A 24,586-nucleotide genomic window follows, 5' to 3' on the forward strand; every position below is an offset into this window, starting at 1 on the left:
AGTTCCCTGCACTGAGAAAGTTTATTCATTAACTCTTATGGGGGATATAATCAGACTGCAAATTACATATTCAGCATAGAAAATATAAAAGAAAATAAAATTCACTCATAACCCCACCAATCAGAGATAATACTCTGCCATATTTCCTCCTGGTCTTTCTAGGCAAACATTCTTTTTGGAAAAAAAAAATTAGAAGTTGTAGTGTAGTACCTTATTGTAACCTACTCTTTTTACTTACCTTATCATGAGCACGTTCCTCTGTCATTAAATATCCTCCTAAAACATTCTATTTAGGGGCTATATATTCCAACATACCATATATTCCAAATTTGTACCATAATTTATTTAACCAGTTCCCCCTACAATTTCATTTGTTTCCATGTATTTGTTTTTGTCATTATAAATTAGGCTGCAATGAATGGTATTATACTTAATCTCCCAATGCACCCATAATAATTTCCTTAGGCCCGTTTTACTTTTTTTTATAGGATGAAATTTCAGAGCTGGAATGGCCTTTGGATATCATTATGTCCACAACCTCTTATCGTCCAGATGGGAAGAAGGGGACCAGAGAGTTCTGTGTCTTGCCAGAGGACAAAGAAAGCAACAGAACCAAGTCCCAAACTCTCCACCCATTAAAACGGGACCTTCCCAAAGGATTTCACACCCTTTCCTGACTACCCTCTCCCACACTGACTTCCCCTTCCCCTGAAACCCTAGAGCCTTCAGAGTCTAGGCCACTCCTCTGGCTCTGCCATATTTTTTCATTCTTCGACTAAATATTTCTTTTGTTCATCTAACTATAAACTTCCTGAAGGTAGTTCTGGATTTTATGTTTCCTTGTAGTCCGTAGCATAGTGCTATATATATCTAGGTAAGCATTCCACAGATACCTTCTGAAGGATCAAGGATAACTAGGAATTTTCTTCCTTACTGCTTGGGAGAATCACTGATAAAAGCTGGAAAAAAATGTTTCTTTGAAAAGTAAAAGTTTGGTTCATGGGTTAGAGCATTCTGAGATACATACTACTTGGACTTAGAGTAGCAGGCTTGGGGACAAAAGACCAGGTTCAAGTTTTAACTCTGCCCAACTATGTGAGCCAAGGCAGTGCAGTTAACCAATTAGGGACTTGTCTGGAAAGCAAGGATAATAACACCCATCTTGCCACCTTCAGATGAGAAAGTGGAGATGAAAGCACTTTACAGTGATAAAAGTGGTCCACAAGAGCTATGACTGCTATTGTATTATCATAAATGGAAATGTGGCTGCCTCTGTGAATCCTGGGATGGCCTCCAGACCCACGCTCCTGGAGCACCATCTCGTAATTTCTACTCCGCACACAACTCCATTAAGGGAATCTCTGGCTACACATTTCAGGTAAGAATTAGTGTTTTCTTGAAGCAGAATTTCACGTATGGAAGGAACTATTATTCCTGGTTCAAGTCGCTGGGTGTGAGCAGTTAAGCCATCCACATTTCCTCCTCATCTCTGGAGAGAAAATGACAAGCAGAAAGAGCACTAGACTGAGGCCATGAGACCCGAGTTTTGTCCTCCCTCCTTCCCTCACGCTCTGTGCTTCCCCCTCTTCAGTCCTCAGTTTCTCCATCTCTAAGCTGAGGGGGTCAGGCCAGACGAGCTCTAAGTTCTCATCCATTCCTGACATTCTAAGGATTCTAGTATAAAAATTAATGGCTTAATAAAAAGAAATGAAATTGAGTTATTTGTAGTGAGGTGGATGGACCCAGAGTCTGTCATACAGAGTGGAGTAAGTCAGAAAGAGAAAAACATACCATATGCTAACACATATACATGGAATCTAAAAAAAAATGGTTCTGAAGAACCTAGGGGCAGGACAGGAATAAAGACGCAGACGTAGAGAATGGACTTGAGGACATGGGGAGGGGGAAGGGTAAGCTGGGACGAAGTGAGAGAGTGGCATGGACATATATACACTACCAAATGTAAAACTGATAGCTAGTGGGAAGCAGCCACATAGCCCAGGGAGATCACAATGCTGACATAAAGGCACTGTCTTGCCTCTTTGCTTCAGTTTTCTCATTTGCCAAGTAAGGAAGTTTCTCTTTCCATTTCTGATTCTCTAAAACTTATAAGGCTTTAGGACTTTTTAAGATGACACTGAAGAGAGTGAACAATGTCAGGAACTCTGTATTGGGGCCCACTTTTTCAATCCATAGCCTCTGTGAGACCACAAGGCTGCTTTGTGATACTGCGTGGCCCAGGGAAAGCATTCAGCATCCCCAAGGCAACCGGGCTCTAAACATTCTGACCAACCCCATGTTGAGGTTTGGATCATGTGTAAATCATTCCCCTTGAAATTCTAATAAATCACCAGCAACCAGCACTTAGCATTTGTAAGCACTGATCTTTCTGCACTCGCCAGGGGAGTCCTGAATCAACCTGTTACTGACCCAGAGACACTCAGATCCAGCCCTACGGAGACCTCTGCTGGAAAGAGAAGATATGGGACATCTGACCTCCTGATCGCTCCAGAGTTTCAAAGGGCAGAGGAAGCCACCATATACTGAACTGACATGAGCCCTGTCCTGTGCTGGATGCTGGAAGCTTTGATACACCATCTCATTTAATCCTCATCCAAGGTCAGCAATATTTCCCCGTTTTCCTAATGAAGAAATAAGCTCAGAGAAATGAGGCTTATTCATTTGTCCAGCATGCACTGAGTGCCTACCTCGGATGTGCCAAGTACTTTGCTAAGCACAGAGGACACGATGCTGAGCAAAACAGACATGGCTCTTTCCCAGATGGAGCTTACAGTCTAGTGGGATGGGAATTAGTTAAAGAATCCTGTAGAAAATAGTGCAGGACTTCCCTGGTGGTACAGTGGTTAAGAATCCACCTGGGGCTTCCCTGGTGGCACAGTGGTTGAGAGTCCGCCTGCCGATGCAGGGGACACGGGTTCGTGCCCTGGTCCGGGAAGATCCCACATGCCGCGGAGTGGCTGGGCCCATGAGTCATGGGCATTGAGCCTGCACGTCCAAAGCCTGTGCTCCGCAACGGGAGAGGCCACAACAGTGAGAGGCCCACATACCGCAAAAAAAAAATAATAAGAATCCACCTGTTGAGACTTCCCTGGTGGCACAATGGTTAGGAATCCGCCTGCCAGTGAGGGGGACACAGGTTCAATCCCTGGTCCGGGAATATCCCAAGTGCCGCGGAGCAGCTAGGTCCATGTGCCACAACTACTGAGCCTGCACACCACAACTACTGAAGCCTGTGAGCCCTAGAGCCCGCATGCCGCAACTACTGAGCCTGAGCGCCTAGAGCCTGTGCTCTGCAACAAGAGAAGCCACTGCAATGAGAAGCCCGTGCACCACAACGAGAAGCCCGCACACCACGATGAAAGGTAGCCCCCACTCACCGCAACTAGAGAAAGCCCACTCGGCAACTAAGACCCAACGCAGCCAAAAATAAATTAAAAAAAAAAAAAAGAAGAAGTAATGTGTTTAAAAAAAAAAGACTCCGCCTGCCAATGCAGGGGACACGGGTTCGAGCCCTGGTCCAGGAAGATCCCATGTGCCACAGAGCAACTAAGCCCGTGCGCCACAACTACTGAGCCTGCGCTCTAGAGCCCGCGAGCCGCAACTACTGAAGCCTGTGCACCTAGAGCCCGTGCACCACAACTACTGAGCCTACGCTCTAGAGCCCGCGAGCCACAACAAAAAGTAGCCCCTGCTCGCTGCGACTAGAGAAAGCCCGTGCGCAGCAACGAAGACCCAAGGCAGCCAAAAATAAATAATTAATTTTTTAAAAAAGAAAATAGCGCAAAGGAGAGGCTGTAGTGCCCTAAGAGATAAAAGAGAAAAGTGATGAGTCAGGGATGTCAAGGGAAGGCCTCCCTGAGCAGGTGATGACTAAGTTGAGGTCTAGGGGAAAACAAAAAAAGGACGTAACTAAGTCAAAATGAAGAAGGAGAGCAGGGTAAGTGTGGCAAATAGAGGGAACATCAGCTGCAAAAGCACTATGGTGGGAAATCCAGGATCCATTCCAGGTACCAAGGCCAGAGTAGAGGTCAGCCAGAGATTAAGAGCTAGCTCAGTTAGAAACAGGGCTGGAAAGGCAGGCAGAGGGCAGACCACACAGGGCCTGGTGACCACTAAGGACTATGTCTTTATCATAAGAGCAATGGGAAGCCACTGGAATGTGACACATGGGTTTGAAAAGATCTTCCAACTGAGGCATGGAGAACAGACTGGGGGGAGAGGGAGTGATGTGGGAAGCTGAGGACACCAGGCAGAGGCCACTGCAGGATCCAGCAAGAAGGTGACAGTGGCCTGCACCATGGTGGTGATGGAGAGGAACTGGCACAATCAGGAGGCTGGCAGAGCTGAGTCACACCTCGGCCTGTCTGACTTCAAAGCCACGCTTCTCTCTACCTTGCCATCTATTCATTCGTTCAGCAATTAGTTACTAATCATCTACTATGTGCCGGGCCTGTGCCAAGTGCTGGGGATATAGCCGTGAACAAAACAGACACTGTTCTCATGGAATTTACAGTCTAGACATTAAACAAATAAAGAATGCAAATGGATGTATACAATCCATTTTGTAGGAAGAATACAGTTTCGTAGTATGTATACAATCCATTGAAGGGAGAATAGTGTGATCAGAGATTTTAACAGGAAAAATTACCTGTAAGGCCATGATGATCTTATATTGATAATATAAAAGAGCTACGTGCTGGCTGCATGTAAGTGAAAGACCTCAGGAAACTTTGCCTGTCAGACCTGGCCAGTTCATGAGCCTGAGGGGAGAAGCTGGTGTGTCTCAAGCCCTGCACAGACCCTGCCGAAATAGAAGCCTTTCTAAAAGCAACTGCTAACTCCTTAATGTACGCACACATCCCAAGCACAGGCACCCCCTGTACAGGTATGTACAGCATTTTACAGTTAGTTAGGATCTTTCACACAGATTCATTCATTTGAAACTCACAGCAGCTGTCTGTAGAATGGAGGTAGGTTTTAATACCCTGCATGAGAGAGGAGGAAATTGAGGCCTAGACAGGTGAAGTGACTCAACTAAGGTCACCCAACTAAGAAGGCACACAGATCCACCACCCAGTTCTCACTAGAATCACTTTGGGCCAGGAACTCATGAATCTCAGAGGAGGCAGCTGCAGGTCACCGAGCCTGGATAAAGTCACACAGGAGTCCCATGAAGCTCCCGAAAACAATGATCGGGGACATTAAGCAGCTTGGGAAAGGCTTCTTGAATGCAGCTCCACCAGTCTGAGACACAGGTACCTTGCCAGCTTTCCCAGATTAGAACAGGTTCTCTTGGACTCTTTCCAAGTGCCTCTAATGGAGAAAAGTATTTTTTCATCACAAGCACTGCAGGTAGGCACCAGACTCCTGAAGAGGGAGGACAGAGACTGCATCCCAGATTCCCACATAGACGAACTAAAGTAATCTTGATATCATGTGAACTGCCCTCGCTAAGCACCTACCACTGGGGACGGCAGTCTTGGGCAGCATTTCTTGATCATGGTACCACTAACATTTAGGGCTGGGTATTTCTGTGTCGGGCTGGGGGGGCTGCCCTTGCATCGTAGGACATTTAGCAGCATCCCTGGCCTCTACCAACTAGATGCCAGTAGCACGCCCACCCCCAGGTGTGACAACCAAATATGGCTCCAGACACTGCAAACGTCCCCCAAGGAACAAAGTTGGTGTAGGGATTATGAGAAGGGAGAAAGCACAGTCTACTCCCCGTCTCCATCCTAACCCAGCCCAGCCCACCTTACTGGACGCATCTATGGTCACTGCACATAAGCTGTTTTTAATCAATAATACACCCCTAATGTCTTCCAGAACGAGACTGGGGGCAGCCTCTGTGCTGATGTGGCTGCGGGTAGGTCCCAGGAACAACTCTCCACTGGAGCTTATGAAAACAACTAGAGTCAAATAACTCCTTGGCCCAGTAATGAGCTGATTTGACCCTGTGAGCAAATCTTGTTCCCATTAAAATGAGCAACTGGGTCTGATTAAACTGGAAGCCCTGGCTGTTTCTTCTCAATGACACTGCGCCAGGGCAAAGGCTTCCACAGCTACTAGGAGGAGGGCAAAACTGGTGAACCAAACAGCAGGAGACTCTCTTCTACCCAAAACTCAGCGCAACAGCCAGGACGCTCAAACATCCCAGCTTTTAACCACTCTGGACTCAGGAGAAAGGGGAAAATAACAAAGTGCATAAACAAGAGATCTGAATTAACAAGTTAATCAAACAGCTGAAACATTACCCAAAGACCACGCTCTCAAGTGGAGGTGGAGACCTGAAGCTGAGCCCCAGAGCAGCTGGGGTGACTCAGACAGTGTCAGGGACACAGGTTCCGACCTCCCACCCTGAGTGCTGGGCTGTTGGCCCAGACATGGAAATCAGCATGAGTTACAGTGCTGCAAAGCTAGAATCAAAGCAGCAACATCTTTATGTCTTTCATTAGTCAGCTGCCTAACCAGTTAACGGATTTACTGACAGACTCAACTAAACCCACTATGGTTTGGTAGTAAGTGTATTTTACTGCACTGCAATTCTTTGAAGACTGACTAAGCATGAAACACCTACCTGTTAACACCCAGTGACTCAGACTACTGCTAGTATCTGTGCCATTCCTGCACACTGACTTAGCTCCACTGCTGCACTGAAATCTGATAACAGGTCTGTCTCCCCTAGTGACAGTGGGCTTCTTGAGGGCAGGATTAGGATCTAGTATAAGGCATGGTACATAAACAGATCCTCACCATCTGTATGATGGACAGATGGATGATAAAGTCTTCTGTTTCTGTACTCTTAGACTTAAGCCTGTCCACACATTGCAGTGGGAGGGCACGGCCCACATCTTTTCTGCTCCTTCAAGGCTTAGCACACTGCTCAAAAGGTTCACAATAAACAAGAACCGATTTGGTTGGACTCTTGAATCCAAAGAGACAAACTGAAGCCTTCTGATCATGGACCAGCGAGTCCAAGGAAAGAAGAAATCCTCGCAGTCTACCCTGCCTCCTATGCATTTGAATATGTTTCGTCTCTTTTAACTAGAAACAGTTTAATGTAGGCAATGAAAACTTTCTCTGCTAGGCACTGGAGATACAGACGTGAGCAAGATGAACATGGTGCCTCCTATCACAGAGCTCACTGTCTGGAGGAGAAGAGAGAGAGTAACAATTATACAAATAAGCGGCTATTATGCTCAGGGTCTCTTTAAGAAAAATTTCTGTCGATGGTCCCAATCTTCAAGCAGTCTGGACTTCTTTGAGGAAAGTCATGATTTTCCTCCAAATGAATGACATAATTAGACCATCCTCTGAAGCGGTAAATATGGAAAGTTTATTATACGCCTTTGTTATATAGGCCTCTGTACCAAAACAATCTTAAAAAAAATTTTAAGAACCAATTAAAAGCACCATGGATATAAATACTCATAAGTCTATGTGTTCAAACGTGTAGTATGTGTGACTTACCCAGGATAACTGAAGCTGACCTGAAAACCTACAAAAGTATTGGATTAAGTCACCAGGTATTTGGAAGTCTACAGATCTGTGTGTCACTAACGAGCAGGCCAAGAGCAGGCAAGAGGACTCCTGAGAACCCCTGAGGTTCAGAAGGCCTTGACACGATAATGGTTCTTAAGAATTACAAACTGCTGGTCTGGGAAATTGTGTCAGTCAGCAAGAGCTCTAGGAAGGCTGGGAAGAAGGGAGGCCATGAAAAAACAAACCCCGAGAACAGTGTCAGGAATATGAAGATCAGGCAAGGAGAACTGCCCTAAGATGAGAAATCAACGAAGATATTATCAAGAAAAGATAAAGATGCCAAAAGCTGGATGGCATGGCATGGCCTGGTAAGGTAACATCTGAAGGAATATGTGGGATGCTTGAATCAATGTACAAAGTTTGTTAGGGTTAGTAAAAATTTAAATCAAAATACCATGCCAGCTATGACTCAAAGTAATGCTTTTGCCTCAATCTTAAAATATTTAACTTAATAGTTTCTGACACCTTTAATTTAGACTCAAGTGAAAATGCAAATACAGTCATCCCTTTAGCTATGACAAGGCAAAGACTCCCCAACAACCTGGACAAATTTCTAGGTGATGTTTGTTGCAGTGGGTTCCTTCACAAAACCTCATGGACTCTTAGGGCCAGAAGGAGTTAACCTAAGCCAGCTTTGCCTTTTTGCGTGTAAACCTGTGATCCAGAGAGGAAAAGCCACGTATCTGGCTGATTGCAGAACTAGACCCCAGGTCCTTCCCTTCCCAACCCTTAAAGCTTTTCATCAGTAAAAACCAAACTACCTAATCCCACCAAGCATTCATAGCTACTTAGACAGCTGTCCCCCAGCTGCTCTTCCCAATCACAAACTCTCTGCCACTCTCACCTGTCTGAGCAACCAGGTGTGTCCACCCATTCCAGACAGCAGCGATCTTTTCATTCTGAAAACAATGTGCTTCTATCTTCTGGGGCACAGGAAGGAAAGCAGCATGGGAAGCCAGTTGCCCATGCTTGTTGCTTCCCCAAACAAACAGCTCTCCTGCATCTTAAACAAACAAAAGGGGGACAAAAGAGGTGAAGGAACATTAGTCCAAAATGATGGAAAATAACCCGTTTGAAAAAAAAAAAAAAGTGGTTAAAAGAAGTTGTATTAAAAAAAAAAAAAAAAGAAGTTGTATTACTCTTAATCCTACAATGTTGAATAGAGCAAAACAAGATACCAAATTCATGTATAGCATAATTATACACAAGATTTTTTTTAATTCTTTAAATAGGAAAAAAGGCCAAATGGTCTTAGCTGTTTGTCAAGGAATAGGAATGTGAATTTTTTTCATTAATTCATTCAGCCAAATATTTGTTCAACATCTACCACATGCAAGACATATGTTTCTCTATTTTCTACATTTTTAAAATAAACGCTTGCATTACCTTTTGTTAGGAAAAATATATATTAGCTTTTTTAAATAACAGGTTAAAAGATAAATTGTTTAAAGCTTAAACTTTATAAACATAAGATGATTTCACTACATGCCCTGTCCAGAAGAAAATATAATGTTATCATATCACATCCACATAGCATTTAAGCTCATTTGAACCTCACAATAATCCTGTGATATAAGCAGGAATGCGACTGACTGACACTGTGATTTAATAGAAAAAGAACAATTTCAGAGTCAAGTGATTCTGGCTTCTATTCTTGGATCTGCTAACTAGCTACTGACCTTGGACAAACCACTTCCTCTCCAAGCCTTAGTTTCACCAGCTGAAGACTGGAGGGGAGGGCGGTTGGTCAAGAAGGGCAGACGATATAACTGATGACACTGTTAACAGGAGAGACTTGTGGGTGACGGCAGCAAACCAGAGGGCACATGCTTGTCCAAAAGGCATTCACATTCACCAAATGTTTAACTGGAAGTCAAACAAAATGGGGCCATAGACCATAATTTGGCTTATAAATCTATAGTTTGTGACTCCTTGGATGATTTCTAAGCACTTTCCCAACCCTAACATTCCAAGGTTCTACACCGCACAGTAAGCACATGGCACACACATGTGGCTACTGAACACTTGAAATGTGGCTAGTCCAAATGAGACATGTTGAAGACAAACAAAGCACAATGGATTGTAAAGACGTAGTGCAAAAAAACCCAAAAGGAGTGTGCCTCATTAATAAGTTTCATACTGATTACATATTGAAATAATATTGTGGATATACTGGGTTAAGTAAAATAAATTATTAAAATTAATTCACCTTTTTCTTTTTACTTTTTGCAATACGGCTCACATTATATTTCTCCTAGACAGCACTCTTCTAGAAGATAAATTAACCAAGGCTCGGAGATGTTAAGTGACTTTCAAGATCACATAGCTAATAAGGGATCAAGTGGGACCAGAAGCCAGGTTTCTTGCTTCCACAGCATTCTGTGACCTCCCAGTAAAGGTTTACAGTATTGCTTGCCCTGAGGCAGTCTGGTCTATTCTTCAAAACTGATCAGAAGCCAAACAGTATCATTAAAGGATATTAGACCAAGATTCCGGCTTCAAGTCCCAAATCTGCTACTGGATCACTCTGTGACACGGGGCACATCACTTCACATTCTGGGTCTCTGTTTCATAGAGTCTGAGGGTCTATAAATCAGAGGAGCCTTTTTGTCACCCAGGTGACCTTGCAGCGCTGACATTCTGCAGTGCTATACAACGAATTTGGTATATTTCGTGCCTAGAGAGAGGGCAACCTCCCTGGACCTCACCAGGGTGTATGAAGTATGAGGATCCTTTACAAGAGGGCAGAGGACCCCTCAGCAAAGCTTCAACCCATTAAATGGAGTGCTTAGCTACCAAGGTACCACTGACAATGAGCCTGCGTCTGTAATAAGCCTTCATTTATCTTAGTAAGTCTAAACCATCTTTTTTGCAAAGACGAACTGTCTTCCACAGTAATGTAATGCGGATCATTACACTGTTGCATCAGCAGGCAAAACTAAATTCTGCTGCAATGTCAAATAGTTACATAATCTACAACTCCAGAGAGAAGGTCTAAAGAACACTGAACAAAATCCAATGTGTAACAGCTTGAACTAGACCAGGAAAGACGGATATTAATCTTGACCCTTTTTAATTCACTTTCACAATATCCAAAACCAATTCGCTTTGTGAATATACTTTAAAAGTCACTAAACTGCACACTTTAAAGGAGTGAATTTCATATATGAATTATATCACAATAAAAAATCCAACATCTATGTTTTAAAAACACCATAGTAAAAATGCTCCACATATGAAATAAAAAATAGCTTTACTGATTACAAGAGTTTTTAAGAAATTGATGTTAGCAAGCAACTAGAAGAATCTCTAGGTTTACAAAATACCAGCCATTTCAAATGAATTAGAACAGAGTAGAAATCTCTCAGGACTTCCCTGGTGGTCCAGTGGTTAAGACTCCGTGCTCCCAACGCAGGGGGCATGGGTTTGATCCCTGGTCGGAGAAGATCCCACATGCCGCATGGCATGGCGGAAAAAAAATAAAAGAAACCTCTCTTAGTCTGTTCTTATTCTCAGAAAAGAATGCCTTCCTCCAATGCTAGTGAGGACTGTGAGGGATGAACTAGTCACTTCTTGTCCTGCGGCCTTCTGCCCCCCTCCCCATAAAAGGGGAGGTGGGACCACATGCCCAGAGGAGTCCCTTAGAGCTGGCATTCTTTTTTTTTTTTTTTTAATAAATTTATTTATTTATTTTTGGCTGCATTGGGTCTTCGTCACCACACGCGGGCCCTCTCTAGTTGTGGCGAGCGGGCTTCTCACTGCGGTGGCCTCTCCTGCCACGAAGCACGGGCTCCAGGCGCACGGGCTTCAGTAGCTGTGGCTCACGGGCTCCAGAGCGCAGGCTCAGCAGTTGTGGCGCACGGGCTCAGCCACTCCGCAGCATGTGGGATCTTCCCGGACCAGGGCCCGAACCCATGTTCCCTGCACTGGCAGGCGGACTCCCAACCACTGAGCCACCAGGGAAGCCCTGACATTCATTTTAACTCAACTCTTTTAACACATCTATAAATCTACTTAACATGAGACACAGGCTAAAAGCAGCTAGTTCTTTCATTAGTTAGTTGTTTTTAATTCATTAAATATCAAATTATCTGTAGTTCAGAATCTGTTAAGTATTTAAAATCTCACATTACGGCTCTTGTGCTTTGGAAACAGTAACAGTTGGACTGCATTACAAATTTGATGTTGAAGAATGCATGCCTCCATTAATTTACAGATACTGTGTACACATCTTAATTTCCACATGAAACACTGGAAACACTGTGTATGAAAGTCATTTCCCTTTGCTTAAAATATGTAATGCATTCAACTCTGGGTGAGAGGTCTTACCAACATAAATCTCTCGGAGCTAGAGTATCCAGTCTACCAGCAGGGGTCAGGGCAATCTGGGCTTTGAAAAAAACCATTAGGAGAGATGGATAACCTTCACTTTCAAGAAAATGCTGCATTATCACTAGAAAGTTTATACTATATTGGCTGGGTGTGTCAAATGGATGGATGGACAGATACATGGCCAAGACAGAGAGATATACACACTGTGTGAGAGAAAAAAGACTAGATAGACAGATTAAAGAGACGGAATAGAGAGATCAACTAGAGAAAAACATAAAAATATAAAATAGATTACAGAAACATATACACAACTAGACTTAGAGATTATGGAGACAGGTTAGACAGGAAGACACTAAGATGGAAGATAAATAAAAATAGAGATGTATAGTTAAATAAAATAGAGTAGATAAATAGAGAGAGCAGACAGGGTGACAGATAAATGGAGAAGAAAGATATAGGTAGATAAAATAGGTTAGTCTGAGATTACACAGCTAGAGAAAATAGACAGCTAGAGAGCTTAGTTATATTAGACATCAAAATAGATTAGGTGGATAAGATAACAACATATTATACATAAGTTTACTGTTGGTTATATGATGTGACAATCGCAATTACCCTAAAGGAAGATACTTTTATCCCTATTGTACAGCTAAGAAAACAAACTCAGAGGAAAGGCAGTGAGCCTCTGTTTCACATGAGTGTTTTACCTGTATTATGATATGTAATTCTCAAAACTATCCACAAAGTACTTTATAGAAGAGGAAATGGTCTCAGGAAGGTAAAACGACTTGCCTAAGATCATACCAGTGGTGGCATCAGAATTCTGACTCCAAAGTCTATGGTTTTCCCTCTGTACCCCAATAGCATCACTTGAGGCAGAAACACCCAGAATTCTGAATGGCATGTTACCTACCTGTCAGTGAAGCTGAGTGGTCTGAGCCAGCAAGAACACATACTGCTTGAGAATTCTCTAGGCCTACAAAAAAAAAAATTCTTTTGAAATCACATTTGTAACAGAACAAATTGGGCACAGGAGGCCCATAGGCAGTGACCACAGCACCTGGAGAGAAACTCTCAGCCAGTGCAGGAAGGTCTGAGTCAGCGGCACTGGCCCAGAAGATGGCTGGCATGGTAGGGAGACTGCTTATATCCAGGAGGTTGAACAAATAAATAAATATTTTGAGGATAAAGGAGTCAGATTTCTCACTATCAGAAAGGAGAAGAAAGGTACAGATATGAAAAGGTTAAAGGCTAGAATTGACCATGTGATACTGCATTGTAATTGAAGTCAGTGTAGACTTGCGGTTTCTACTAGAGATAAACAGACATAGGTGTACATATGTATAAACGTGTGTGTACATGTATATTTCCTAGCTCTGTCCACGGAGTGGGCCTAGAAGCAATGACATCTCATACATTCAGCTGCTATCACATGCAGACACTGAAACACAAGCCCAGGCCTCCTAACAACACACAGGCAGAGCTAGAATTTGAACTTGCCTCCCATATCCAAATCTAGCACTTTTCCACCCATAAACACACTGCCTTCAACAACAGTGTAAACCCTAATCAACTCTGCTCGATGCTGTGGTCACCTGGTCTGGCATGCAGAGAAATGGGAGTCCTATTCTGTAACTCTTTCTTCTTACACTTCTGTTCAATTTACTAGTGTCTTAATAAAATGCCCCTCATGCCTTCAAGTATCCTGTGGAATGACAAAGGGACAAAGATGTTTCTGCCACTTTCACCAGAGAGGAAGCACTGGTCTCCTAGTGGCCGGGTCGGGAGAGGACATCCAGGGTTCCAGCTCCAGAACAGATGGCAATGAGGTGAAGAGGGGACAAGGAAAAATGAAAGACTTTGAGGGCAGGAAGCTGATATCTTCTCTAACATCTCATCAGAAAATTCCCCCAGGTTAACTCTGAATCCAAGCTGTGCCCCAAGCAGATCCCAACCAGGTCATTTAAATCAAATCAAATAAAAACACTTCTGATTCCTTTTAGATACAAAACCTGTGCTAAAACAGACAGTAGACATAATCCCTACCCTTAAAAAGCTCATCATCTTTGGCATTTGGGAAAACATGTAAACAGCTCATAACAATACAATACGTTGTGCTATCCATGCACATAAAGAAAATGCAGACTTCCCTGGTGGCGCAGTGGTTAAGAATCTGCCTGCCAATGCAGGGGACACAGGTTCGATCCCTGGTCTGGGGAAGATCCCACATGCCGCAGAGCTACTAAGCCTGTGTGCCACAACTACTGAGCCTGCGCTCTAGAGCCCATGAGCCACAACTACTGAGCCCACGTGCCATAACTACTGAAGCTCGCATGCCTAGAGCCCATGCTCCACAACAAGAGGGGCCACTGCAATGAGAAGCCTGCGCACCACAACGAAGAGTAGCCCCTGCTCGCCGCAACTAGAGAAAGCCTGCGCGCAGCAACGAAGACCCATAAATAAATAAATCTATTAAAAAAAAAAAAAGAAAATGCAATGGAGGTGAGAAGAAGGAAGAGTCTTTCCTGAGAAAGCTGTAGCTGAGCTAGGACCTGAAAAATGATCAGGATTTTCCCAAGGGGAAGAGGAAGGAAAAGGCATCCTGGGAAGAGGTAACAGTCTGCCCACAGGCACAGAGGAATAAGAACACAGCGCATGCCCAGGAAGCAGTGAATACCTTTGTGAGGCAGGAAAGATGTTTGGGAAGTATGAGTTTATATTACAAATGCTTTCAATGTGAAGTAGACTGTCCTGTGTTCAGTGGCCCCTTCTCCATCTCTAAGAGAACCCTCCCCAACTCAACACATGGGCTTCAGGGCGCTAACCTCACCCCTGCAACAGGGGAAAGCCTCAGGGACTTAAGAGAATCAGAATGATCCCAACAACTTGTACGACACTCCCACTGCAGCTCACCCTTCCCTTTTCTCTCCCCACTTCCTACTGCCCTCAAAAATCCCTCCATTATTCTGAGCTAGAGGAGAGTAGAGGTTTCCTGACAGGTTTTTCCTACAGCTAACCCTCAGTAAACTGGGTCACAAAGTCAGAGCAAGAGAGGAAGAGGAGGAGGAGGTGGAGACATGGTGCTACAAACAGAGAGATAAAGGACCACGAAGAGAGTGTAGAGCAGGCAGAGAGAGAGAGACAGAGAAAGAAAGTCCTAGAGACCAAGAGTCCTGTGGGCTGCACCCTTCCTACCTACTCCTCGTGTGCCCATGAAGAGAGATTTCCCTCGGGGAACGCTCCTAGCCCCTCTCTCCACATCCTCACTCGCTCCTGCTTTCGTTTTGGGAGAAGGAGCTGGGCAGGCAGGCACATTCCTTGTGGGTTCTCCTTCTGGGATGTGCCTGCCTGCAGAGGGCACCTCCTCCGTGGTCTCAGCGGCACCACGAGCTTAGCAGGACTGAATGCATACAGCTGCTCCAGTGCCTGGTGGGTAAATTCAATCTGGGATTCAGAACCTGGAGGCTCACTATTGCTACACGTTATTTCCAAACACCTAAGCCATGTCTTCCAACCTAACTTGTAACCGCTCTAGAGTTACCATTTTGATTTCCACCCACCTGACTCGCACCTACTTCTCAATGGGTTCCAAACTCTGGCAGCAAAGAGGAGTACTTTTACTGGGCCCACAAAAATTCCAGCAAATTAATAGACCAACCAACGGAGAGAGTTAAGACAGAGAGACCAAGAAATAGCAAACGCAGAACTCCATTTACCCATATTCTGCATGCCTGTGTCTCCATTTCCAAACAAAGAATAAATACAGGATTCAGAAGAAGTAAGGACCTTACCTGTCACTCTGCTTGGTTCCTTTGCTGTCAAAAACAGTGGGAGAGTCTGCCCAGGGCACAACCGCCGTCCAGATGATGCCAAACCAGTTCCCCACTGGAACACCATGCCACTAGCTTCCCAGCAGAGCAGGAGAGAAAAAAGAAAATCTTTATCTGGATTAAGACCAGATTGCTCTTTGAACCTCAATGCCATGAGAGATTCCCAATTCATGCTCAGTTAACATGCATATTATGGAAAAGCTTATTGCCTCAAGAGGCCCTATGGCTGGTCATAGGGATTACCACCAAGTCAATCACAAATCCAATCTTCAGGGCAATCTAAGACCATCAAAGGAAATTCCAACATAGTAAAACTCCCTCCAGAAAGTTCTAGGACACTCCTCCAGAGTCAAATTACTGGAATGGCATTTTTTTCATGATTAACTTGAAAGGACAACTGAGACTCCAGATTGAGCAGGAAATAACCTTGAAACTTACCACGTCCATTCCTCACATTTACTGCATGAGAAACTGAGGCCCTGTAGAGGAGCTGTGATTTGTCCAAGGTCATACGGGGAGCTAGTAGCAGAGAAAACACCAGGACTTAACTCTCCTACACCTAATGTAGTGTCTTTTCTACTACACCAAGATGAATTCAAAGATTCCTAATCATCAAATAAATACATATTTACGACTGCAAGATAGCTTCTTAATAGCCACTACTTCAATGGAATGGCCTTTTATTTCCATATTCACTGACTCTAATTCATGTACCCATGTTCTGAACCTCATACAAATGCATAGATGAAATATTGTATATTTTGTCTACAGTCAGATGTGTGTAACTAGGATTCACTATCCAACAGCAACATTAAGGTACTGCTCCTCCAGAAGTATCCTATACCCAATGGTCCTTTAGGCTGTAAACAGACAAGCATGCTTTGTGAAATATAAGTGATGATGATTGAGTACAATGTGAGCAAAACACAGTACTGAAATAAAACAAAACTTACCATCTCTTCAACAAATAAATTGCAAGAGGATAAAAAGAGAGAAAAGGTACGTAAAGATTAAAAGAGACTGGAGATGCCTGATAAAGGATTAATATTTAAAATATACACTGATCTCCTAAAACTCAACAACAACAACAAAAATTCAAAAATGAGCAAAGGACTTGAAAAGACTTTTCTCCAAAGAAAATATACAAATGGCCAATAAGCACATAAAAAGATGCTCAACATCACTAGTCATTAGGGAAATATAAATCAAAACTTTACACTCATTAGGATGACTACTATTAAAAAAAAGAAGAAGAAAATAACATGGGTTGGCAAGGATGTGAAGAAACCTGAAACCTTGTGACTACTGGTGGGAATGTAAAATGGTATAGCCACTATGGAAAACAGTATGGCAATTCCCCCCAAAATTAAAAATAGAATTACTATATGACCCAGCAGTCCTACTTCTGGGTACACATCCTAAAGAACTGAAAGCAAGATCTCAAAGTGATATTTGTATACCCATGTTCATAGCAGTATTATTCACAATAGCTAAAATGTGGTCACAACCCAAGTGTCTATCAATAGAAGAATGGATAAGCAAAATGTGGTATACACATACAGTGGAATATCATTAAGTCTTAAAAAGGAAGGAAATTCTGACATTTGCTACAACATGAATAGACCTTGAGGATATTATGTTGAGTGAAATAAGCCACAAAAAGACAAAGACTGTATGATTCCACTTATATGAGGTACCTGTATGAGTGGCCAAAATCATGGAAATAGACAGTAGAATGGTGGTTGCCAGGGACTGGGAGAAGGGGGAATGGGGAGTTATTGTTTAATGGGTATAGAGTTTCAGTTTTGCAAGATGAGAAAAGTTCTGGAGACAGATTTTCGTAATAGTTGCACAATAATGTGAATGCACTTAATCCCACTCAACTGTACATTTAAAAATGGGTAAGATGATAAATTTTATGTGTATTTTATCACAGTAAAAAACTAAAAGGAATAAATAAACTTTAATAAAGAGAGAAAGAGACTTGAGATACATATCAACCAGTTGCAATGATAAACCTAATTTGGATCCTGATTCAAACAAACCATAAAAAAAATATTTTTGAGATAATCAGGGCAATTTAAATACTGACTAGATGCTTGATGAAATTACAGAATTACTGATAATTTTTTGTAGGTATGATGATGGTATTTTGGGGTAATGTTTTCAGAAAAATTCCTTATCTTTTAGAGATGTGGGCAGAAATAGTTACAGATTAAGTGGGGGAGGGGAGGACTTACAATTAAATTAATCAAACACATAATGGGAACTGTGCTGCTTTGTTAACTGGACAAAAATGTACACATAAGACTAGCAATCACAAAATGTTGGTAGGAAAGGGGCAAGGAAACCAATGACAGGCAATTCTTTGGTCCTTCTAATTTCTAAGAGAAGAAGCTGCTTATAAAAGCATAATCACTACCATACAACACAGTAATCACACTCCTGGTCATTTATCCCAGAGAAATGAAAATTTATGTTCACAGAAAAGCTTGTCCACAAATGATTATAGCTCTATTCTTAATAGCTAAAAACCAGAAACAACCAAATGTCCTTCAATGGGTGACTGGTTAAACAAACCGTGGTTGTTATAGACTGAATTGTGTTCCCTGTAAATTCATATATTGAAGTCCTAAACTCCAGTGTAACTGTATTTGGAGATAGGGCCTATAGGAGGTGATAAAAGTTAAATGGGTCATAATAGTGAGGCCTTAATCTGACAGAACTGGTGTCCTTTTAAAAAGAGGAAGAGACGCTGGAGATCTCTCTCTCTTTCCATGCGTGCATAGAGGAAGAACCGTGTGAAGAGACAGCAAGAAGGCAGCATCTACAAGCCAGGAAGAGAAGCCAACCCTCATGGTATCTTGGCCTTGGACTTCTAGCCTCCTGAACTGTGAGAAAATAAATTCCTGTTGTTTAAGCCACCCACTCTGTGGCATTTTGTTACGGCAGCCCCAGCAAACTAATACAGTGGTACCTCTATACCATGGAATATTAGTAATAAAAAGGAACAAATTATTCATACTCCCAACTTGGATGAATCTCCAGGGAATCATGCTGAGCAAAAAAGCCAACCCCTAAAGGCTAAATACTGTATGATACCATTTATATAACGTTCTTAAAATGACAACATTACTGTGGGAGAACGAAAGAGCTAAGTGGTGAGAGTAGGTAGGAAGTGGGTGTGGCTACAAAAGAGCCATAAGAGGGATCCTTGTGATGGAACTGTTCTGTATCTTGACTGTGTCAAGACATCTTGGTTGTGCTATTACACTATACTTTCACAAGATGTTACCACTGAGAGAAACTGGGCAAAGAGTGAGTGTGATCTGTTTCATTTCTTACAACCGCACGTGAATCTACAATTACCTTAAAATAAAAAGCTTAGTTTTTCAAAAAGTATAATCACGCTAAGCCCCAAGTGACCACCAGCACCATGATGCACCGAATTCTTCCTCGCCTCCACTCTTCTCCCCATTCCACAACTGGACTCACCAACGCTTGAGCCTCGGCTGCCATAGCCAGTTTGGGCTGTCCTTCAGCCCAAAGAAGTGGGAACGGAAAACAGAAAAATGAGCAAGAGAGAAAAAAGGGTCACTGCCTCCTCCACTTTCCACCCTCAATCTCACACACGCCGTCAGCCCTATGTGCATCACCCTCTCACAGTACAGGAGACAAGCTCACTTGAAGAATTCAAATTAATAAACATTTACATCCACTAGGAAAGTAATGCAGTTCATGGCAAAGAATGTGGGTCTTGGAATCCAGCCCGTCCTAGACTCTGATCCCAGCTCACCTTTTATTTCCTAACTCCCTGTGTAACTATAGACAAACACTTTAGCCTCTCTGGACCTCAGTTTCTTCATATGTAAGAGGTACAAACTACCATGTATAAAATAAATAAGCCATAAGAATATATTATACAGGAAATATGGCCAATATTTTCTAACAACTATAAATGGAGTATAATCTTTAAAAACTGTGAATCACTACGTTGTACACCTAAAACTTAACATAATATTGTAAATTGGGCTTCCCTGGTGGCGCAGTGGTTGAGAGTCCACCTGCCGATGCAGGGGACACGGGTTCGTGCCCCGGTCCAATACCTCAATACAAAAAATTTTTAACTCACATCACTGCATGCCTATGAGGATTAAATGAGGTACTAACTAAATCAAGAGAACCTAGCACCATGCCTAAGAACATAACAAAGAGCTAGACAACTTCATTTCCTTCCTCCCTACCTGCTAAAGGCTTTCCCACATGACTTCTGCCTTATGTCCCCTCCTTTTAATCAGACTGCAGCACAGCAGGACACTCTGAATTACTCGTTAAAGTTTATTTCTTCCAAATCTCCGTGTCTCCTTATTACATGCTTATCAAGAAAATAAAAGCAAAATGATCACCTGTTGCAGCTAAAGCATGCCTGAGTCCAGCAGCAATACTAACAACCTTCTCTCTCAGGGGCTGTCAAAACAAAGAAAAGGACAGCAATCTCAGAATTATCCATCTACAAAATTTTATGTAATTTATGCCCAAACACAACACAGCATGATCCTCATTATGTGTCTGATTGGTTTGGAGCTCCCAATTCCCAACATTTCCACTCATAAATGCCTCTGTATGTATCCCTAAAAGGCAAAATCTTTTTAAAATACCATATTACAATGCCACTCAGGGCTAGGAGGCACCTGCAAGGTCATCCAGTCCAGGGGTTAGCAAACATTTTCTGTAAAGGGCCTGATAGTAAATATTTTAGATTTTGCAGGCCACATGGTTTCTGTCAAACTACTCAACTCTGCCATTGTAACATAAAAGCAACATACACAATAAATATATGAATGGGCATGGCTGTGTTCCAATAAAACTTTATTTACCAAGGGTTCTAGTGTGCTGACCTCTGATCTAGTCTAATTCCCATTCAATGCTAGAAACCTGTCTACAACACCCCACCAAGTGGTCATACAACCCCTGTCAAATACCTACTTCCAGTGACATGGGCTCACCACCTCCCCAGGTGCCTGCTCATCTTTGCACGGTTCCATCTGTCTCCTTAGGTGGAACCAAACCTATCTGCCTACTGCTTCTGACAAGGCTTCCCAAACATTTGAAGACAGTTGTCATGTCCTAAGCTCTCTCTCTCTCTCTCTCTCTCTCTCTCTCGCTCTCTCTCTCGCTCTCTCTCTCTCGCTCTCTCTCTCTCTCGCTCTCTCTCTCGCTCGCTCTCTCTCTCTCTCATCACTCTTCAGGGAAGTCAGACACCATGTCTAAACAGTCTTATAGAGAGGCCCATATGGCAAGGAACTAAAGCCTCCTGTCCATTAGAGAGCGTGGAAGTGGAACCAGCCCAGTTGAGCCTCCAGCAGACCTCATGCAGCCTGGCTGACATCTCGACTGCAAAGTCATGAGACCAGCTAAGCTGTTCCCAGATTCCTGACCCTCCAAAACTGTGAGATAATAAATGCTTGTCGCTTTAAGCTGCTGAATTTTGGGGTAACTTATTACACAGCTATAGATAACTAATACACATCTCTCCTTTAGGAAAAACATCCCCAATTCCATCAGCCATCACCTAGTTTCAAATTCCCTCCCCCTCTTGGTTTCTCTCCTCTATGCTCTGGTTACTCAGTCTCTCTCTCTCACAGCCCCTATGGGACCTTACCATATTTGCTTATTTACAGATCCACAGTGTCTTTCTAAACTTTAGAGTCCTCAAGGGCAGGGTCTGAGTCTTATTCACCTCAGTGCCCAGGGCCTAAGAACCAAACCCACACCAGGACACAACATCCTAGATGCAGTGTGACCAGCACAAAGAAGGACAGAGCTCTGGCCTCCCTTCTTCTGGAGACTATATTTCTATCAATTCAGCCCACAATCACATTAGCTTTGTGGAAGATCAAATCTTACTGCTCATACAATTTGAATATACCACCCTTAAATTTTTTTCTTTTAATTTTTTTTTCCTTTTCAAAGCTAACTGAAGGGTTTTATATGCGGAGTCACTCTCTTCAAACCAACTTACCTCAACTCCTTCTTCTCCATCCCCACTACTGCTGCTTTCGTTTGGGGCAGGATCATCTCTCATCTGGATTATTAGCAAGAGTTTTCTGAGTAATCTTCCTTCAATCCACCCCCCACACTATCCCATGTGGCCCCTCTCTAACTCACTGTTCTTACCATTTATCAGACACTACCTCCCTGCCTGCCCAATCCCTACTGGCACTTCTACCACTTCCTTATATTCCAATCACACTAAACTGCTTGCAGTATCCCAAGCCCTCCTGTTTTATGCTCTATACCCTAGTTCACAAAGTTCCTTCTGTTTGTAATGTGCTTCTTTTGTACCTACTCTGCACGTCCTTCTATCCCAAGCCAGGGAAATTTCTACTCAACTTTCAAGATTCAGTGTAAGTCTGTTCTCACCCCACCTTCCCCTAAAAAGAGTTCAGTACTCCCTTTTGAGGCTATACATGCATCTATCATAGTTCTAACATGGTAATGCATCTAGGTATTTCTGTATCTAACATGTACTACTAAACTACAGGCCCTCGAATGCTAGGATTGGGTCTTACTCACCTTTGTCCCCCCTGCCTAAATACAGCACCTACACACAATAGTTGCTATTAAATAAATGAATGAATTTCTCTTATACTTCACTTTGGCACATTCCTCCCATTGTTCTATAAGATACAGTGTGTCAAAATGTTTTTACCTTCTGATTCTGTCATCCAACATATTTAACCATTGCTCCTCTCTGTCTTCTTTAACCATGTGACTTAAGCTAAATTAATTATAACTTATACATAGGTTCTTAAAAAGCTACCTATTTGCAACTAGAAGCTGTAGCACTTCTTACAACAGGGACTACAGAGTCTAGACTTCCATGCATACCATGTGCTACAGACTCAGTGTCTGTGTTCTTAGGAAATTCATGTTGAGACCTAATCCCCAACACATAATAGTATTTGGAGGTGGGTCCTTTGGAAGGTGAGTAGGTCATGAGAGCGGAGCCCTTATGAATGGGATTAATGCCCTTATAAAAGAGACCCCAGAGAGCGCCTTTCCCCTTCTGGTGGCGTGTAAGGACACAGAAAAAAGATGGCTGTCTATGAACCAGAAAGTGAGCCCTCACCAAATATCAAAAATGCCAGTGCCTTTTGGACTTCCCACCCTCTGGAGCTGTGAAAATTAAATGTTTGCTGTTTAAGCCACCCAGTCTATAATATTTTTGTTAGAACAGCCCAAACCATGACCCCAAATAATACCCCACAATACCAGCAATTAGAATTCAGCAAAGTGATAGGAGCAGACCTAAGCTCTCTCCAGTGAAAACAGATCTCCCACTCTTAGTCACTGTTTAAGGAAATTAGATATGAGTGGAGCAGCTTAGGTGGTGAAACTCATTTTAGATTCCAGCATAATTCCTCTAAAAGTTCGCTTACAATATAATCTTCACAAAAATGTGTACATTTTAAGTATGATGCAGTGAAAAGAGCTCTGAACTAAAACCAGGAGTCCTATCTTACACTTGTGCTGGCCAATATGGTAGCCTCTAACTACACATGGCTGTTGAACACTTGAAATGTGACTAGACTGAATTGAGATATACTCTAAGTAAAACATGTACACCAGAAAAAGTCTACATATAAATGAAAGAATATAAAATATCTCATTAATAAAGTTTTATACTGGTGACATATAAAATGAAATAATAATCGTTTGGCTACATTATAGTAGTTTAAAAGTTGTTAAAATTAATTTTACCATGTCATACCATGACTTGGGTGAAACTTAAAAACATCATGTGAAGTAAAAGAAGCCATCCACAAAAGGCTACATATTGTATGATTCCATTTATGTGAAATGCCCAGAATAGGCAAATCCACAGATACAGATTAGCAGTCATCAGGGGCTGGTGGGAGGGGAAAATGGCAGTTAACTGCTATTGGGTACACAGTTTCTTTTGTGATAATGAAAATGGTCTAAAATTAGATGATGGTGGTAGCTGCACATCTCTGTGAGTATACTAAAAACCACTGAAACATACATTTTTAAAGGGTAAATTTTATGGTATATGACTTATATCTCAATAAAGCTGTTATTTTAAAAATTAATTTCACCTTTTTTTTTTCCTTTTTTAAATGGCACTGCTAGACACTTTTAAGTTACATGTGTGGCTCACATGACATTCCCACTGGACAGTGCGGGCCTATGCCATCTGCCTCACTTAGTGTCTTCAGGCGAGTCAATTCCCACTGGACCTGTTTCTAACACAGTTTCCACTATGACGACTTTTAGAACTGTAAAATGTCATTAATGTCATTATAAGATATATTACTTTTATTGCTTGATTTCACAAAAAATTATAACATGTATGAGAGCTAACAGAGGCTTTTCACTCACAATATCCATCCCTCCAACCTAATTTTTCCCAGGAGAACCTGAGTTTTTCAACTTAAATTCTAACTACCCCATGGGTTTTCAGGGACCCAGCCAGTCTTTTAGTCCAGGGAGGGATAACTGTGATACCTGGAGACACTTTCACAGTACACAGGCAAGCTCAATATTAGGGGCTGTCTTTACCTCAATGGCCTGGGGGACCACACATCTTCGAGGCCCATGAGGAATTCCTAATTGGCCAAAGGAATTGGATCCACATGATAGAACTTGACCATTTTCTGCAAAATAGAAATACTTGAATTGCAAATCTAAGAAGTAAGACATCTGTGACAAATGGGTAAATGCTGAAGGATGAGAAGAGCAAAAGGAATGAGAGGAGTGAGTGGGGCCCTGGGCTCCAGCACATTCAGTCCATACGCCCTGCTCTATCCCCCTAGGAACAAAAACAGTGGGCACTGGGC

The 24,586-nt window shown here is 42.6% G+C and overlaps 1 protein-coding gene across 2 annotated transcripts in view; it reads right to left on the minus strand.

The window, feature by feature from the left end:
• SERGEF (secretion regulating guanine nucleotide exchange factor) overlaps positions 1–24,586 on the minus strand; it is a 210,338-nt gene that overhangs the window by 179,901 nt on the left and 5,851 nt on the right. For both annotated transcript variants that reach the window (XM_024731574.1, XM_024731573.1), the window contains exons 4-8: positions 24,309–24,403; positions 20,132–20,192; positions 15,687–15,800; positions 12,809–12,871; positions 8,408–8,566 (exon numbers count right to left, since the gene is read on the minus strand). In XM_024731574.1, the coding sequence (XP_024587342.1) occupies positions 8,408–8,566; positions 12,809–12,871; positions 15,687–15,800; positions 20,132–20,192; positions 24,309–24,403 (492 nt within the window). The remainder of the gene's footprint in view (positions 1–8,407; positions 8,567–12,808; positions 12,872–15,686; positions 15,801–20,131; positions 20,193–24,308; positions 24,404–24,586) is intronic.

The sequence above is a fragment of the Neophocaena asiaeorientalis genome, unplaced genomic scaffold, assembly GCF_003031525.2.
Source record: "Neophocaena asiaeorientalis asiaeorientalis breed wild unplaced genomic scaffold, Neophocaena_asiaeorientalis_V1.1 scaffold571, whole genome shotgun sequence".
Taxonomy (NCBI): Eukaryota; Metazoa; Chordata; class Mammalia; order Artiodactyla; family Phocoenidae; genus Neophocaena; species Neophocaena asiaeorientalis.